At 50.3% G+C, this 18,757-nt stretch overlaps 1 protein-coding gene across 1 annotated transcript in view; it reads right to left on the bottom strand.

Annotated features, from left to right (window-relative positions):
- The window catches only part of XPNPEP2 (X-prolyl aminopeptidase 2), a 48,036-nt gene extending 40,256 nt beyond the window's left edge, over positions 1-7,780 (bottom strand). Inside the window, exons 1-4 of the mRNA XM_001373697.5 lie at positions 7,466-7,780; positions 5,133-5,206; positions 3,195-3,305; positions 101-164 (exon numbers count right to left, since the gene is read on the bottom strand). Of these exons, the coding sequence (XP_001373734.3) occupies positions 101-164; positions 3,195-3,305; positions 5,133-5,206; positions 7,466-7,505 (289 nt within the window). The 5' untranslated portion in view covers positions 7,506-7,780. The remainder of the gene's footprint in view (positions 1-100; positions 165-3,194; positions 3,306-5,132; positions 5,207-7,465) is intronic.
- Positions 7,781-18,757: the final 10,977 nt, after the last annotated feature.

The raw sequence follows: 18,757 nt of genomic DNA on the forward strand, positions 1-18,757 counted from the left end.
CCAGGGGCATGGGTGGCCTGAGTCCTTTGACACTGGCTGGGGGTGGGAGGTGGATTATGGAAGGAGGTCTCCCCCTGGCCAGAAGGATGAAAGCCCTCACCTGCAGAGCCACTAAAGCCGGAGATCCACCAGCGTCTCTCGTCGTGTTTGGCAATGTACTCACTCTGGAAAATCAACCAGATGCTCTTGTGAGCTTTTTGCATCCTGGGTCCCCTTTCACCTAGGATTCCCTCCCTTCTTCTTCCTCCCCCAAATCTAGCCTTCCATTCTAGCCCAGTTCCAGTTTGTCCTCCTCTGTGAAGCCTTCCTTGGCATGGTGCTGTGAAAAGAATGTTGGACTATTTATCAGAAGACCTGAATTCAAGTCCTGGCTCTGATACTTTTGTTGTTGTTGTTGTTGTTGTTGTTTTAACCCTCACCTTCTGTCTTTGACTCAATACTGTTTGTTGGTTCCAAGGCAGAAGAACAGAAAGGGCTAGGCAATGGAGGTTAAGTGACTTGCCCAGGGTCACACAGCTAGGATGTGTCTGAGGCCATATTTGAACCTAGGACCTCCCATCTCTAGGCCTGGCTCTCCATCCACTGAGCCACCTAACTGCCCCCAGCTCTGATACTTTTTAGCTGGATAGTCCTGGGTAAGGTAATTCATCTCTCTGAGCCTCAGTTTCCTGTAATGTGGGTCTAATAGTCTTTGCACTACCCACTTCCAAGGTTGACCAGGAGGAAAGCACTTTACAGGTCTTAAATGGAAGCTCAGAAATGAGAGCTGTTGTTTCTATTACCCCTCCTTACTAACTGCCCCTTCCCTTAGCTTTTACAGCACTTGGTGCCAGAATATTTTCTTACTGTTTTATCCATGTGAATCTCCCCTCCAGCTCTACTACAGAGTTGCCTGGTTAGGAACTGTATCTCCTCTTCCCCTTGTCCCCTCAGGACCTCACACAGGAAGACTGGGCCCAGATCAGGTCTTGATGTAGATTTGACTTTTGAATGTGCAAACCAGCTTTGAAATGGTTGTTCACACAGCAATTTTAAGCACTTCAGAGTTTGTCAGACCAGGCTCCATCTCCCATCTTTGTGCCTTTGCTCTGGTTGCCTCCAGGGTCCCTGGAATAGTTTCTCTCCTCAGCCTCTCTGTATTGTCTTTCCTAGTCCTCCCCACTTGTCTTTAGTCCCTTGACCCCTGCCTCCTAAAGTAACCTAAAGTAACCATCTTCATTTTTTTCTATGCCTGTTGATGGGCTTGCTCTTTCCTCCTTTAGAATGGAAATTCTATGAGGGCAAGGGCTGTTTTCTGCTTTTCTTTGAATCCCCAGAAGCCTGCATAGTGCCTGGCATACAGTAAGCACTTAATAAATGTGTTCAATTGATTGACCTACCCAGACCCCTGTCTCCAGTTCCCCATTTGTCCCCTATTTCTCTCATTCTACTTGTCCTATCAGTCTGGCTGATAAAGTCACCTTCATCAGCATCTTTACCTACCAGCACTTATTAAACACTTACTGTATGCTGGGTACTCTGCTAGGCACTGGAATGCAAAGAAAGGCAGAAACACAATGCCTAACCTCCAGGAGCTCATGATCTAATGGGAGAGATCTCAGTGACCAGCTCTGTATGGCAGAAATGTATGGAGAAATGTATGCCACAGAGGAGGGCCTAGCATTGAGGGACACTGGGAAAAGCCTTTTGAACATTCCAGGCACAAGGAACAGGCAGGACAGAGTCAGAAGATGGGGTGTTGTAGATGAGGGAAAGCAAGGAGACAGGCCGTGCTCCATCACAGAGTGTGTGTCTAAAGACTAGGAGGCAGGAAAAGGCCAGGTCATGGAGAGCTTTGAATGCCAAACAGAGGATTTCCCATCTGATCTTGGAAGTGACACGTCACACCTGAGTTTTAGGAGGATGACCTAAAGACCCAGAAAAGAATGTTCTTGTGACCAAAGTTCTTGGCCATATCAAATGGTTCAACCTCAGAAATGGATGAAATTTTGTCATTGGAAATGGCATTGAAGCACAGGACTTACCATCTGGCTTTGCTGCTGCCTCTAAGGCTCATGGGACCTTTCCTTCTGTCTCTCTCTGAAACTTTTTGTAGGTATTGGCTCTCCCATTAGAGCATGGGCTCCTTGAGAACAATGACCATCTCACTTGTCCATTTGTATCTTGAGGACTTAACCCAGTGCTTTATACACACACAGCACTTAATTAGTTAATTAATGCTTAATTAAGCCAGGAAGTTCTTCACATTTCCAGCTTGTTGCTCCTCCCTGGAATTTGGTGAGCAGACCTGTGCCTCTCTGTCCTACTGTGTCTCCCCAACCTGCCTTCCATGTTGTGAGATCTGTGAAGATTAAAATCTCCCCTGATTGTGAAGATTAAATTGTAACCCCTGCCTAATTTTAGACTTAATTACCAAAAGTGTAAACACCCTACTTAAAAGTTGAGTATGGAGATCTGCCCATGTTTAGCTCTAATTACCAAAAGTGTAAACACCCCACTTAATCATTGAGTGGGAGGTCTGTGACCCACATGTGCAGTGGTGAGTGACCAATCAGAATTGACTGCCTGCCTCCTGGGCAGTCCTAAGCAAGGTTTTAGATTATGATTTGTCCACGTAAAAAGTGGAGTAAGACACAGTAAGTGATGCAAGAGAAAGTGTCTTGAACAGAGAGTGACAACTTCCTGAATGAAGTCTTCTGGCAGTTCTTAATTCTTTGAAGGGGAGGCTAAAGGAGAAATCTGCTGACTGGACCTGAGACCCTGTTCCTGATGAGACTTGGACTGACACGTGGTGAGTGAAAGCTGATTCCTTTCCTGGATATATTCTGAAGAAATTAGCCTCAGGAGAGACTAGCCTCTTGAGAGAGTTTTTCCCCAAGAATCCACTCTGCCTGCCCGGGTTGGGCTAGGGGCCAGAAGTAAATTACTTAGTGCTTAGGCTAGATATCTTATCCTATCCTCTCTCTGATTTTCCTTACTTCACTCTTTCCACATTTTGTAAATAAATTGTAAATAAATCTCTTTGGAGTTAATATAATTCCTGGCGACCACACTCTTAAATAATCTAGTTCAACCCTTTTATAAGATCACCCCTTTTCTCCTTACAGATTCCCCTCAGCCTCTTTCATTTCCAGCTTGAGTCTCTTCTCTCGGCGACTAACATTGGATTGGGGGTCATCAGGGTGGCCACTCACCATGTGGGCATCAGTGTCAGGAATGATGTAGGCATCGAGATTATGAGCCTCCATCTGCCGTCGAAGGTCCTTGAGCCGGCCAGTGGTGTTGACAGCTGTGACTGGAAGATACTGACATGGCACATACACACAGTGGTTTGGGTCAGGTAGAGCCTGGACCCTTGGTCCTTACAGTCACGATATCAAACTATGTGCCTCAGAGTTCAGGCCCTGGTGGGTTTAGCTACAGAAAAGAGGCCTCAGGAAGCTCTAAGGATGTCCTTTTCCTCCCTGACCTCTGGGTAGCCTTTGACTACTGACTACCCATTCCTCTTGGATTTGGGATACTCCTTCTCACTGGGTTTGGGATACTAGCCTCTCCACCTTTTTGCCTGACTACTGCCTATCAGTCTTCTTCCTTTCTTCCTTCCTTCCTTCCTTCCTTCCTTCCTTCCTTCCTTCCTTCCTTCCTTCCTTCCTTCCTTCCTTCCTTCCTTCCATCTTAGAATGAATGAGTATCTTGATTCTAAGACAGAAAAGCAGCAAGGACTAGGCAATGGAGGTTAAGTGATTTTGCCTAGGATCACAGCTAGGACGTGTCTGATGGCAGATTTGAACCCAGGACCTCTAGGCCTGCCTTTCTATCCACTGAGCCTCCTAGCTGCCCTCTTTCACGCTCTTTCTCTGGTTTTTCCCTATCATGCCTCCTAACTAGAGTCATCTCACAAGGCTTTATCCTAGGTTGTCCTCAGAGGGGAAACAGCCCATACAGATGCTTTTGAGGGTGGAAGAGGTGGGAGGAGAGAGCAGTCTGAACATCTGGATGCTCCTCGGTGGCTTGGATGCCTGGGGTTGGCTTGGGGAAGATTCTGCTAATTTTCCAATTTCCATAACTAGAATGATCAGTGCCCCTCCCCTCCACCCCTCTGCAATTTGTGGCATTCAAATAAGCACGCAGCTATTAAGTGCTTCCTGGGTGTGAGGGGCTGAGAGGCCCTTGGAAACATGGGAAGCTGTGGGGAGGCCTAGGGGGGCCAGGCGTGACAGGCCTCCATCCCTTTGGCCAAGTCCAGGCTAGCCTAGGGTCTGGGGAGCTTGCGGTGGTATTTGGAGGCACTGATGGCTTCTCTCCCCTAATCCTCCTTCACCCATTTTATATCTCTCCTTCCAATTCTATGCCTCCTTCCATCCTTTCTCACTCTTCTCTTCCTGTCTCTCCTTCCCTCCTGGCCTTTGTCATCTCTCTGCTTATCTCTTCCTTCACTTTTTCTCTTCCTCCTCCTTCTTTTCCCACTCTTTCTCTCCTTCCCTTTGTCCCTCCTCCCTTTATCCTCCCCTTCCCCTCTCTCTCTCTCTCTCTCTCTCTTTCTCTCTCTCTCTCTCTCTCTCTCTCTCTCTCTCTCTCTCTCTCTCTCTCTCTCTCTCTCTCTCTCTCTCTCTCTCTCTCCTCCTTTCCTCTTTCCCCCTCTCTCTCCCTTCCCATTTCCTTCCTTCTCTCTCTGTCTTCCTCTGGCTCTCTCTCCTCTTCCCCTCTCCCCCTTTTCTCTCCTTTCTCCTTCTCTGGCTCTCTCTTCTTCTCTCTCTCTCTCCCCCTCCCTCCTCTTCCCTCCCTTCTCTCTTCCCCCGCCCATCTCTCTCCCCCAAAGTCCCCATTCCCTTTGTTTCTCCTCCCCTGTCTCAGCTCAGGGCTTGCCAACCAAAGGGTGCTCTGGCACCTCTGGACCCCACTGGTGCCTCTGAAGGTGGGATATTGGTGGAGGCTGGGGGCAGGGGGGGCGGGCTAAGGACTAACAAGCAATTTTTCAGCAGTTAATCAGAACCAGAGCCCCTGAGCCAGGGAACCAGGAGTGAGCCTGGTGGGAAGGGGTTGGAAAGGGAGGGAGGCTTGGAGGCCGGAGGCCAGCCAAAGCCACGTGCTCTGAGGGGCCCCGTTTGGGGAAGGGGGTCAGCCATACTTACCGGCGGGGTCACAGAACAGTTTCTCATATCCTCTCCTCCAGATGTTGTTTGCTTTGGGTGGCCTAGGACACAGGCTAGAAAACAGTAAGAGAAAACAGTCACTTGGAGCCCCTCAGCCTGGCCTTGATTTTGTTATTTTTCTTTTAAACCTGGGACTCTTGGAGATCCAGTAGAAGCCATTTTGGAGCTCAGGGTAGAAGACCTGAGTTCAAATCCTAGCTCTGCCACATTGGCTGTGTGACTTCAGGGAGAGTGCTTCCTGTCTCTGGGTCTGCTTCTTCGGTCAAAAGGGGAGAGAGAGTTGGATTCTATCATCTCTGTTGGGATGAGCTCTTGCAGCTCCAACCTCCCAGGAGCCTCTTCCTCCCACCCTGGCCCCTTGCCCTTTCCATTGCCATCCGGTGGCATTTAGCCGAAAGGCAGTGGGGGATCCGGTCACTTTTAGCCTGTGCAGGTGGGGCTGGACAAGCCGCCCGGCTGCCCCACTCTGATTGGAGCTCGGGGAAGACGAGCCACGGATCCTCGGAAGCTTAGTGGGGATTTTATTTTGATGGTGGCCCTTTAAACAGAACAAAGGTTAAACAACTCCCAGGCCAAGGTTTGAAGGTGAGAAGCCACCCTGAGAAAACGAGAGGCCCAATCACAAAAGTATCCTCCCTCTTCCTAACGTCCTTTGGGGTTTTCCTGGCAGATACCGATGTGGTTTATTATTTCATTCTCTGGCTCATTTTGCAGATGAGGAAACTGAGGTAAAAGGGCGATGTGACTTGCCCAGGGCCTGTCTGAGGCCAGATTTGGTGTTCCCTTAGTGCTCTTATCCACTGCAGTGCCACCACCTAGTAATGCCTCTTTTAGGGACCTTCGTTAACCCATGAAGCTCCAAGATGGCACTGGAGGAGGGGCTGGAGGGTGGGGTGGCTTAGCTGTGACCCACCTGAGTGAATCCTCCTCCCCTGGAGAGTTAGCCGATAAACACGAACCAGCCTCCTCCCCCAAGCACCAATGTGTGCTCCCTGGCCCTGGGCACACAGTAGGGCACTGCTAAACAGGGCGGGCCCAAGGCAGCCTGTGTAGGTTTGGACTGGAAGGAGAGGATGCAACAACTCTCCTGGAAACAAGGCCATTTCCCCCGGGCCTTAAGGCCTTCGAAGCACTTTCTTCCTAGCTCTTTCCCCAGTGTTGCGCCAGGCGCTGTCCTTGGCCCCCAGGCAGAAACTGAAATTCTGGAAGCTTCTCTGGGGTTGGCCATTCCCAAGTTGGGCAAAGTAGTCCATAGCTTAAGGGATTTGCCCGGCCCCTGGCACCCCATCTAGGCTGGGATTTGGTCGGAGGAGCCAGAGGAGGCTCTGGGCATGGGGCAATCAGGGCAAGGATGAGGATGGAAGCAGAAAGAGCAGCAATGAGGAGGAAAACTCCCATTTCTCTAACGCCTTTCATCTCTGAAGCACTTTCTCCACAAAACCACTAAGAAGAAGCTCCTGTATTATTGTTATTTTCAGGAGAGGAAACTGAGGCCCAGAGAACTAGGCTGTACTGGAATCATAGACTTCAAGCTAAAAGAGACCTGAGGTATCAGCTAGTCCAACCCTCTCATTTTGTAGAGGAGAGAACCTTAACCTCAGAGAGATTGAGTGACTTAGCCAAGGGAGGGCAGCTAGATTGTACAGTGGATAGAGCAGCTCTCGACTTGGAGACAGGAGAACTCCTCTTTCTGAGTTCAAATCCAGCCTCAGATACTTCCTAGCTGTGTGACCCTGGTCAAGTCATTTCACTCTATTTGCCTCAGTTTCTTCATCTATCAAATGAGCTGGAGAAGGAAATGGTAAACCACTTCAATATCTTTGCCAAGAATACTCCAGAAGGAGCCACCAAGAGTCAGACATGCCTCAACCCCAACAGCAACAGCAAGCCAAGTTCACACAGCATGGAAGAGACTGGGCTGGGATTTGAACTCAGGTCTCCCACCTACAAGTCCAATACTCTTGTCCTTATGCCAGGCTTCCTATTTGGGGTCCTAAATGTCTGTTGGTATGAATGACACAAAAAGGAAAAGAAGTTTCTTCACCATTCTACTCTCTGGACCTCCCTCAGTTTCCCCATTTATAAAAGGCAAGAGCTGGGTTAGCTGCCTTCTAAAGGCCCTTTGAGCTCAAGATGGCTCTGATCTTTTCTCCCCAGGCTCTCCCCCGAGGAGCAGTTTTCTTGAGAAAGCTGGGGGAGGAGGGGAGAAAGGGGTGGGAAAAGGTAGAGGACCCAGCAGCCACCCGCCACGAGGATCCAGCCCCACTCAGTCTGCCTGCCCCCAAATGGAAGAAAGGAAGTCGTCCACGTACCACACAGAAGGAAAGCCCAGAGGCCAGCCAGGACCATCATGCTTCCGTGGCTGTGGCTGGCCTAAGCCAGCACGACTCGTCTCCCTGTAGGACTCCCACTAGGCCTTCCCAGGATGGCCGGGTTGGGCTGGGGCTGCTCAAGAGCCCCCCACTGGAGCCTCCAAATGCCTCCAGAGGCCCTGGGCGATTGCCGAGAGCCTTCGACTGCCTCTGCTGCCTCCAGGAAGACAGGAGCAGGGTATACTGGGGCCAGGGGCAAAGTGCAAAGGTCCCCCAGGGTGGAGAAGCCACAGCTGTCTTGAATCAGCACCCCCACCCCCCCAGCTCTCCTGTTCCAGCTTCCAGTGGGACAGGGCCCAGACCTGGTCTGCACACGAGGCCTTCCCTCTCCGCCAAGCTGTTTCCTATCATGCAGCCCCCACCCCGAGCTGGCTGGAGCTTCACACTGGCCTCCAGATGGATCTGTTTCCCCTTCCCATTGTCCTGCCTGGCTTCTCTCTGACTGAGAAAGTCTGGCCTCTCTCCTTCCTGGGGGCCTGGGAAACCGCACTAGACCCCTCTGGAAACCTCCCCATCACTGGGAAGTTGGCGCAAGCATTCTGCCGGGACACACAAAGCACACTGTGCTGGAAACCAGAGAATTCGCCTTTAAATCCCTGGAAAAGCTTCTTCCTTTCTGTTCTCCGAGACTCAGTTTCTTCCTCTGTAAAACGAGTGGTTTGAGGTCCCTTCAGACTCTAAATCCCTTGAGCCCGTCAGGCTTATCTCAAGCCCTGCTCTCCCTGCCAGCCTCTCTTCCACCATGTTTCAAGAGGCTGGTGCCTGAAATCCCACCATTAGAGCTTAATTAAGGTTTCTGATCCTTTTAACTACCCTGGGAGGGCTGATGACAATAACAGCAGGTCCTGTTCATGTACCATAAGGTAAATTCTTTGTGGGCGGCAACTGCTTTTCACTAGATCTGTGGTGTTTGCTATTAGGCCCTTCCTCTCCCATCTCTGAGCCTTTGCACGCCTGGGACACACTCAAATACCTAATAATTGTTCAAGGCTCGATTCAAGTAGCAACCCTTACAGGAAGCCTTTCTTGATCCCACTAGTTATTCATCTCTTCCCATGTTCTATACTGCAGGTAGAATGGAAACACCTCTAGATCAGGGCTTAAAGAGGAGATTTTGTGTCTGTGAAGACACCAAGGTCTAGAGAACTGTGAAGTGAGTTGTTCAAGGTCCTGTAAGGTAGTAAGTCACAGGGATGAGATTTGAACTCACATCCTTTGACTCCAAATCCATGAACCCACAGGGGAAAGTACTTTCTCTACACTCCTCCTTGGTTATAGGCAACTGAGTCACATTTTACATGCCCTCTCTCCTCTAGCCCTCCTGTCCATTTCCTTGGTCCCCTTTGAAAACAGAATCTCAGAATCTCCAAGATGGAGGAGATCGCAGAGACCTTCTAATCTAATCTATATCCCAAATGATACTGGACAAATTCAGTGAAGGGAAAGCCCTCCCTCCCTCTGGAGGCAGCCCTTGCCACTTCTGGACAGCTCTCACCATGGTGATGTCTAAGTTGGTCCCTTCTGGACTTCCACTGCCTTGTCCTGAGTCTGTCTGGGACCAAGCAGAATAAGTGTCACCTCTGGCCCCCCTGGCCACCCCCGGCCCCGGTCCTCCTTCCTCCAGGCTCCACATTCCTGCTCACTTCAGGGGGTCCTCAAATATCTGGACTCAGGGCCTTTTATCATCCCGGAGGACCTCTTCTGACCATCCTCCAGGTAATCAAGGGCCTTCTTCATGTGTGGCTCTCACCATTGACCATGATTCTCCACATGTGGTCTGATGCCAGAAAACCCAGGAGGACTATGGGTCCAGGCCTGTGTGGGTCAGGACAGGAAGCTGATTCTTTAGGGGAAAACTCAACTGGAGCTTGTTCCCCAAAGTCCTCATCTCCAACCATGTGTCACATACTCTGATTGGAAAGCATCGGTGGGTGGCCATAGAATCTTATCATTGAATCCTAGGAAGGAAGTAGGAAGAGACCTTAAGAATCATCGAGTCCCACTTGGGAAACCAAGGCCCAACGGGGCACATGGGAATATGGCCACCATCCTTGAAGGGAGGAGTTGAGTCACCATTGTCTTTGTATCCTCTTGGTATGGCGCCCAGTACAAAGTGGGTACTTCATAAATGCAAGTTGATTAGCAGAGCTGAAATTTGAACTTATGACCTCTGATTCCTAGGCCATAACTTTCCTTTTCCATCATGCTGCCCTTTTGAAGGCAAGGAGAGACCCTGTAGGTAGAATAAACAGCTGCCTAGATGGTAGAGTGTCAGGCAGTATATTGAGGTGGAAACAATGCTGGGCTAAATTTAGGTAAGAGGTTGTGAGTTCAAATTCTAGTTCTGCTATGGCAGTGATGGCAAACCTTTTAGACACTGCATGCCATACCCCACCCCTCAGGGTGCTGTACCATGCCCTGCCCCACTCTCCTTAGACCAAGTGCCTCTCTTCCCCCATCACCTTACCCCAGACAGGGGTAGGAAAAAGGGAGGGAGTGGCCCAGGCACTCTGCTCAGGGGAGGAAGTGAGCATTTCCATTGGGCTGCAGGGCAGAGTGGCAGGGAGACACAGTGGAGAGGGGGAAGGGAGCAGCTCTGCCTTTCTAGTAATGAACTCTGGAGGGGGATGGTGCTTGTGTCCACAGAGAGGTCTCTGTGTGCCATAGGTTCACCATCATGGTGCAATGGTAACATGTGGGACCATGGATAAGTTCCTTGCCCTCCCTGGGCCTCAGTTTCCTCCTCTGTAAAATGAAGGTGTTGGACTGCTCCAGTTCTGAGTTCAGGATCCTCTGAGGGTCCTAGGAAGTTACCTCCCCCACCCCTCCAGTTCCCAGTCCTTCCCCCACCTGCCTGCTGCACTTTCCCCACCGTGTCCCCAGCTGAATGAGCACTTTCATGCTCAGGAGAGCCTGCCCAAGTTCCTCAAGTCACCTGAGGGTTGGGGCAGAGGAGATGGGGCATAAGAGGGGAACATTTGAAGAGTTCTAGGGAGAAAGTCCAGGGCCCTGCCTGTAGCCTTGGGGGAAGGGAGGGCGAGCTAGGAGGCAGCCAGGAACCATGCCTGGGAGAAGAGGCCGAGGTAGAGCTGATAAGCTGGGGAGACCCCCACAACCTAGCTTCCTCTGCCCTCTGGCATCTCTTCCTGGCCCTTATCTTCCTGGAATTATGGAGCTGTCAGCAAAGAGCACTGGCATTAAATGAGTTCACAAGTCAGCGGGCCAGCCTGGGCAAACTAGTAAGTCTTCTCCATCCCAGTGCTGGCTACCAGCTCTTTATGGCCCAGACTCTGCCCTCTGGATGGTCCATTCATTCCACCAGGCACCGTCCAGCCCGGGGTCCTCCCGGCACACTGGCACCACTCCCGGTGACGATATCGATGGCCGTGTCCATAATGGCTGGGCCTGCCTCTCCTCCTCCCCTCCCCTATCTCCTTGTCCTTTATCTCCCCCAGCCTTCTCCTCTTTGCTCATTGGTTTCCGGAATGCAGCCCTGGTTTATGTCAGGGAAATGACCTGGGGAGCGGAGAGAAAGACGCAGGGCGAAGGTCCGTGCTTGGCTGGGACTTCTGCCGGCTTCCAGCCCTCTGACTTCAGGTTTGGGTCTGGGGCCAAGTTATGAAATAGGGGAAAGCATCGAGCAGCTTTCTTCTCCTCCAGACTCCCCACGGTTCAGTGCCTGAAAGCGCAGCCTTGGCTAGCTGGGGGTCTGAGCTTCTCTTGGGGCCCTGTCCCCCAGCTTGCCCTCTCCCTTCAGCACTTGAACCCCAATTGTGAGCGTGGACATAAGCAAGTCACAATTTTCTTTTTTTTGACCCCTCATCCCTCTGTCTTAGAATTAATATGGTGTATGGGTTCCAAGGCAGAAAAGTGGTAAGGACTAGGCAATGGGGGTTAAGTGACTTGTCCAGGGTCACTGAGCTAGGAAGTGTCTAAGGTCAGATTTGAACCCAGGACCTCCCATCTCTAGGCCTGGCTCTCAATCCACTGAGCCTTGAGTTAGAATTTTCAAACCTGTTCTCTGGGCCAGGGGAGAAGGGTGAATCATCTCCTCCTCAAATACTACCCTAAACTTCTAGGTCCCACTGAGGCCCCTTCCTACCCAGCCCTAAGCCCAGTCCTTTGTGCCGTGGCTCTAGAGTCTGCCTCTGTAGGAGCATGGCCCAGCAGAGCTCATGGAACCACAGACACTTGGAATTGAAAGTAGCCTCATCGTGGCTGTCTGAGCTAGCCAGAATCCCTTCTACAAGGAAGTGCCCCTCTTTGGGCTTTGCTTTGGGGACTCTGGTTACCTCCGTGGCAGCCCGTTTCTCCTGGGAACAGCTCTAATGGTTGAGGAATATCTTCTGCCATCCAGCTAATTTACTGGCCTCTACAGTGTCCCTGGTGCCCCTGGGACCGAACGGTACAAACAGAAGCCGTCCTCTACGGGGGAGGACCGTGTGTCCTTGAAGAGAGCACTCAGGGCTCCCTCCTTGCCTATGCCCATGCCTGTTCCAGTCCCCCACTTCTCCTACCAGAGGATGGGGTTCACCTAGGTCCGATGAGCCGAGCTGTCAATCTCTTCCTATCTCCTTCCTTATCTAGGCTTATCAGCTCTCCATTAGCCACTTTTGCTCTGTCCTTCCCAGGGCAAAGGTCAGTCTTCCTTGCAGAGAAAGCCAGTCAAGCTGGAATTGGCCACTGCTTTCTCTGTTGTTTGATATCGTTACCCCGTCCACATCGAGCAGTGGTCTCAGGGCTTTCAAAGAGCTGACTTGGTGCTTCTGGGAGGAATACGGGTGATGATGGCAAGGCCCCTGGATTCCTATCCTACCTCTGCTACTTATTACCTGTGTGACCTTTGCCAAGTCACTTCTTCCTGGAGCCTCAGTTTCCTCTTTTGAAAAATGAGCAGCTTATACTAGATGGCACCAAAGGGCCCTTCCACGTTAAATCTAGGATCTTCCTTTTGCATCTTGATCTCGTGGATAGAGAGCTGGCCTCTAAGGCTGGAAGACTTGGAGTCAAGTTCAGTTGCTGGTTGTGAGACCTTGGGCATGTCCCTTAGCCTCTCAGAACCTTAGGCAACTCTAAGAATAGAAATTGCAGAGAAGTCGAGGAAATCATAGGCCCAGACTCTTTTGGTTTTGTGTTTGTTTTTTAATCCTCATTTCCTGTCATAGTAACAACTCTTTTTTTAACCCCTTACCTTCCATCTTAGAATCAGCACTGTGTATTCGTTCTAAGACAGAAAAGCATGGGCTAGGCAAATGCAGTTAAGTGACTTGCCCAGGGTCACACAGTTAGTGTTTGAGGCAAGATTTGTATTCAGGTCTTCCTGACTCTCAGTCCAGTACTCTGTCCATTGCACCACCTACTTGGCTTTAGAGGTCATATTAGTCCAAACTTCTCAATTTACAGAGGAGGGAATGAGACTAGAGAAGCATAAGTCCCTAGATTTGAAACAGGCTGAGTGAGTTGTCCAAAGTCATCTAGGTAGCAGAGTCAGCATTTGAACCCAGGCTCTCTGACTTTAGTCTCGCCATGTAATCTACTTTACCATGCCTTGATAGGAAGGAAGATCTTCTGATCTCTGAGACCTTAGGAGCATAGGACTTAGAGCTGAAAGCATAGGAAATGAAAGTCTAGAGAAAGGAAGTGACTTGCCTAAGGTCACGCTGCAAACTAAGTAGTAGGATTTGAACCCTGGTTCTCTTTGAAATCCAATGTTCTTTTCAGTACACCATCATGCTATCTATCTTCTTGAGCTCCTGGGCTTTAAAATAAGCTATTAATACTAAGCCACTGGGACAGCTAGGTCCTGAATTCCAATTTGGCCTCAGAATGCTTCCTAGCTGGGTGATTGGGAAGTCACTTAACCCCCATTGCCTAGCCCCATGTTGGCAAACCTACAGCACCTGTGCCATAGCATGCTGGAGGGGGCTGTTCCCCCCCTCCACATGCACCTGAGGACATTTCTCACATGCTGAGCAGCCCAATGAGAGCGCTTCCTCCTTCCTCTATCTGGGAAGGTGGGGGGCCTACATGCAGTGTGAGCATTGCCATTTGGGCACTTGGTCTCTAAAAGGTTAGCCATCACTGGCCTAACCCTTTCTGTTCTTCTGTCTTCGAATTGATATTAGGATAGAAGGTAAGGTTTAGAAAACTACTAAGTCACTGATTCTTCCCAGGAGGACTAAGATCTCCCAGAGATCCATGCTATTCCCTCCACTGAAATGCCAATCTAGGGTCCCTGAGCTTCATTTCCTGGCACCAAGGTGATTCTAGAACCCAATCAGATGGTGATGGATGATGAATCATTCTGTTTTCTTATATTTATTTTCCTTTGCTTCCCTGGCCTTCAAGGGTTGTTTTTTCCCCTCAATGTTTATCCTGTGTCTTGTTCCCCTTGTGATGGTTTCTCGCCCCTTCCACTCCCCCCCACATCTTATTAGAAACAAAAAGGGAAAGGAAGTGACCAGATTCCTTAAGCATGCCTCCTCCCCAGGGAGCTCAGCACTGCATCTGCTGCCTGGCTGGCCCAGGAGGCAGCCAGACCTCATTAAAGGCATCTCCGTTTCAGGCCAAAACAGAATGTTTGAGCCAAGGTGGCCTCAAGTGTCCTACCTTCCCATCACTACCTCCCACATTTGGCAAACAAATGAAGGAGTGGAGAAATAGATGGCATTGCTTTCCCTTGTCTGCTAGGCCGCTAAGAGACCTTAGAAATGAGCAGGCCAAATGTCCTCATTTTACAGATGAGGAAACTGAGACCCAAGGGGGCTAAAGTTCCAAACCCACCTCAGGCACTTACTAGCTGTGTCAGTGACCCCAGGCAAGTCACTTAGCCTCAGTTTCCTCATATGGAAAATGAAGGAGTTGGACTGAATGACCTCAAAGGCCCCTTCTCTCTCTAAATCTCAGATTCCCATGACTTACCCAGAATCCCCCAGCTCGAATCCAAGAATGGCTTTCAAACTCAGGTCTCTTGATTGCAAACCTCTAGATAGCTTTAAGGTAACACAGGTAGGAAGTGGCAGAGATAATACTGGAACCCAGGCCCTCTGACTTCAAACTGGTCTCTGGTCTCTGAGATCTTAGAAGTGTAGGGTTTGGGGCTGAAAGAGATCTTGGGGGCCCCTAGCCGAAACCCCTCGTTTTGGAGAGTAGGAAAACCTTCAGACAGGAGGCAAATGTGAGGCTCACATCATTACTGCTCCGGCAGGAAGCGCATTAAAATGAATTGAGAGAAATTTAATAAAAGAAATCAAAATACAGCACAACATAGATAATGTTCATTTGTGTTTTTCTAAGTCGACACGCAGCCAGCAGGGGCCTCTACATGCAGTTTAGGGGCCCTCCTTTCTAACACCATCGGTTTACAGGCCTCACAGCCCCTCTTGAGGGAGCTGAAAGGTTATTACTCCTCGTTTGCTGTGAGGAAACAGGCTCTAGAAGAGTAAGTGACTTAGCCACAGTCACACAGCCAGGAGATCCCAGTTTGGCTCCCTGGACTCCCTACCAGACCTATTTCTACCTTACCCTGGTTAGTGACTCTCCTCTGTTCGATCAAGTGGGTCACCTCTAGTAGGCCCATGGCTGAATTCCTTTCAAGGTACTCAAGAACACGGTATTTTTGTCCTCTTACTCCGAGTTAGGGAGATGATGTCTTTGTGCCATCCAGGCAACCTTGGCAGGAAGTTTGGGGGGTGGGGCAGATCAGTCCCTTCCCCATGCTGGGGATTTTGCTTTCTCTTGTGACTCCAGGAGTGGGGATGGGCTCTCACACTGAGCCATCCCCACTCTCTGACCTGGGTGACTTTGTGAAGCTGGAATCACAGAGGAGGTCACAGCTAAGACTGCAATGGGTGTCTGCGGTTAACTAGCTAGGTGACTTTGGGTAAGTCACTTTCTTCATCTATACAACGATGAAGGTGGATTAGATAGTCTCTAGGGTCCAGGCCATTTAGAAAATTCTTTATTTCTATGACCAGTTTGGGGACAGTAGAGCCTAGAGGGTCCATCTAGGGCCTGGGTTAAGAGTTTAGTTGGGGAAGGGTGCAGCTAGGTGACTCAGTGGATTGAGCTGGACGGTCCTGGGTTCAAATGTAGATTCAGCCACTTTGTAGCTCTGTGACCCTGGGCAAGACACTTAACCCCCATTGCCCAGCTTTTAGCACTCTTCTGCTTTGGAGCCAATCCATAGATGAAAGGGAAGGGTTTAAAATCATGGTATACTTGGGGGCCCAGATCTACGGTACTGAGTCTCCAGTCATGGCATCCTGTCTGAGTAGGCAGGACCAGGCTCTACCCAGGGAAGTCAGGTGCCCACAAACACAAGAACAACATGTTCAGCTTTTTATTTTTATTTTATTTTTTTGGTCCAGCTTTTTAAAGTTTACAAAATGACTTAAATTAAATCGAGACCTTGTCCTGTTTGCCTCGGTTTCCTCATCTGTCAAATGAGCCGGAGAAAGATATGGCAAACCTCTCCAGGATTCGTGCCAAGAAAATGCCAAATGGGGTCACAAAGAGTCAGACGTGACTGAAAAATGACTGAACGACAAACCGGTCTGTGGAGTAGGCTGTATAGGTTTTATTAGCCCCATTTGAGAACTGAGGAAACTGAGGCTCAGCAAAGAGAGCCTGCACAGGACTTTGTACCACCCAGAGCTTGGGGACTCTTGAGTGAGTGCTCTAGCCACTGCACCCCACCAGGGTTAGATGCAGGCCAGCTCTATCAGCTCCCAGGAACCAGGTCTTAGCCAAGCTTTCTCTGTCTCCCAGAGCCTCTAGCACAAGGCTCGGCACACAGTTTGAGCTTAATAAATCCGTGGCAATAAGGAGCTGGACAGCAGCTCATAGCTTAAGAGTCAGAAGGGACCATGGAGGTCATTTAGTCCAACTCTCCCATTTTACAGATGAGGAAACTGAGACCCAGGGAAATAAAGCCATCCAAGCTTCGACAAATAGCTGCATAGCAGACGTAGGATTTGCCAGTCTAGTGGGCCAAAGTGCTTCTCATTCTACCATACTTCCTGCCATGTTGCCGGATGAATGGAGCGGGATTTCTCTAGACCCCCACTTGGAAATTCTTTCTCTTGCCGTGGCGTTTCGTTGAGATTGAATGCAACTTCTTCTGGAGAGTGGGGTCGCTGCCTTAAAGGAGATCCTCTCCAAACCCAGGGCCCCCAGATTATGGGAAGATGCCCCCCCCAGCCCCAGCTTTCCCAGGAGACAAGGGAGCAATCATTAGTTTTAGCAGAGCCGGGAGTCTGCCGGCCCACAACTGGCTGGCCAGTGAATTGACAGATCAGACCTCACACGTTCAGTCTTCCCCCCTCCCAGCCTGTGGGGCAAGAAATGCAAACCACCCGGGCCCCATTTTTCAGAGGAAGAAACTGGGGCTCAGAAAAGTTGAGGGACTTGTCCAAGGTCACACATCTAGCATGGGGGCCAAGCAGACGCTCAGACTCGGGGCTCCCAGTGTTCAAGTTCAGGGTTCTTGCCATGATCTCCTCTCTCCTCCCCCACTCCAGGAGGAAATTGAAGACTCAGAAGCCAGAATAACTCGGTGAGAGGGAGAGAATACAATAAAGGCAAGGAAATGCTCCCTGAACAGATGGACTCAACCTTTCAGCCTCACTGGAGCAAGGAATTTGCTGACTGCTCAGGAATCAGCCTTTGGCAGAGGCTGCATTCTGGACAGAGGGGAAATGATCTGATCGGGGGTGTCAGCCAGGGTTGCTGGCAATTCATTTAGGAAGGGGAGAGGCCAGGGAGGATGGGGTGGGGGGAAGGGGCCCGAGAGGCCCAGGCTTCTCCAGCAGCACCAGGTGATGGAGGCACGCACTCGAGGGACTTGGGGCTGCCTGGGAAGAATGATGGAATCGAGTCAGGACCTTTGGATGGAGCTAGGGGAGATCTAGCAGCCACCACCATCTGGCTAGCAGAAAGGCCCAATGCCCTGCTAAGTCTGCTCAGGGTAGGATCAGTTTCCAAGCTTCCCCCACCTCTCCAGGACACCAGGTCACCTCTCAACTCTGTGGGATGAATGGTGTCCCCAGTAGGTGGGGGTTCCAGTCCCAGTTTGGATGCAAGTTGTGTGACTTTATTCAAGTTACTTCCCCTCTATGAGCCTCAGTCTCCTCCTCTGTGAAGTGGGGAGAATACCAACACCATCTCCCCCCCAAAGTGACCGTGTGTGAGAGATGCTTTGGAAAGCATAGAGTGTCAGAGAAATGGACATTCTTAGGATCCATAAGAGAAACAAGGTGGTATAGGGAGAATAGTGCTGGGCTTAGAGTCAGAAGACCTTATGGGTTCCAATTCTATCTCAGATCCAATCTATGTTACCCTGGTCAAGTCATTTCTACTCCATAGGTCTCACTTTCCTCCCCTGAAAAATGAGGGGGTTTGGCTAGATGGTCCCTGAGGGTCTTTCCATCTCTAGATCTAAAATCCTAGGGCAGTGATATTGAACCTTTTAGAGATTGAGTGCCCAAACTACCACCCTTATGCTGCATGTGAGCCCCCCCCCTTACCCTGGACAGGGGAGGGAGGAAGTGCTCCCATTGGGCAGCTGGGCAGAGGTGAGAGTGAAGTGAGGAATGTCCTCAGGCACATGGAGAGGGGGAAGGGAGCAGCCCCTCTGGCATGCTCTAGCATGTGTGCCATAGGTTTGCCAATATGGTCTTAGGGGCAGCTGGGGTAGCTGAGCTGAGGGCCTGTTACCTTTGAGCTCAGAACATCCTATTTGCTGAGCCTAGCAGTGAGTTATGGGTTTGGGATGTGGGGGTTGGACAGAGGATAGATGGGCTGGGATAGAAACTGGGACTGTGAGGCTCTGTCTGTAACGGTTTGTTTCCAGAGCAGACCAACCCTCCAAAACATTCAATTTTAAACTCAGCAAATCCCTCCCCCTTGCAGCCAAGCCTCCAACCCACAGCTGGCTGGCTTTAGTCTAAACCATCGGCAGCAGCTCCCCAGGAATCCCCCAGCTGAGGGAGTGGCTCACAGTGGATGAACTGAGGAGAATATATTGTCCTAGGTGTCTAGGCCTGGGTTCTAGGCTGTGTTTTTCTACTTGCTGTGTGACTTTGGACTGGTGTTCTCTAGCTAGGACATATGATGCTTCTAAGGGCCTTCCTAGCAGCCATGACATGACAAAGGTTTTGAACCCTTGATGTAATCCAACCCCCTCATATTACAGATGAAAAGTTGAAGCCTGGAAAAGTTAACTGAGTTGCC

Source organism: Monodelphis domestica, chromosome X (assembly GCF_027887165.1).
Source record: "Monodelphis domestica isolate mMonDom1 chromosome X, mMonDom1.pri, whole genome shotgun sequence".
NCBI classification, from domain to species: Eukaryota; Metazoa; Chordata; class Mammalia; order Didelphimorphia; family Didelphidae; genus Monodelphis; species Monodelphis domestica.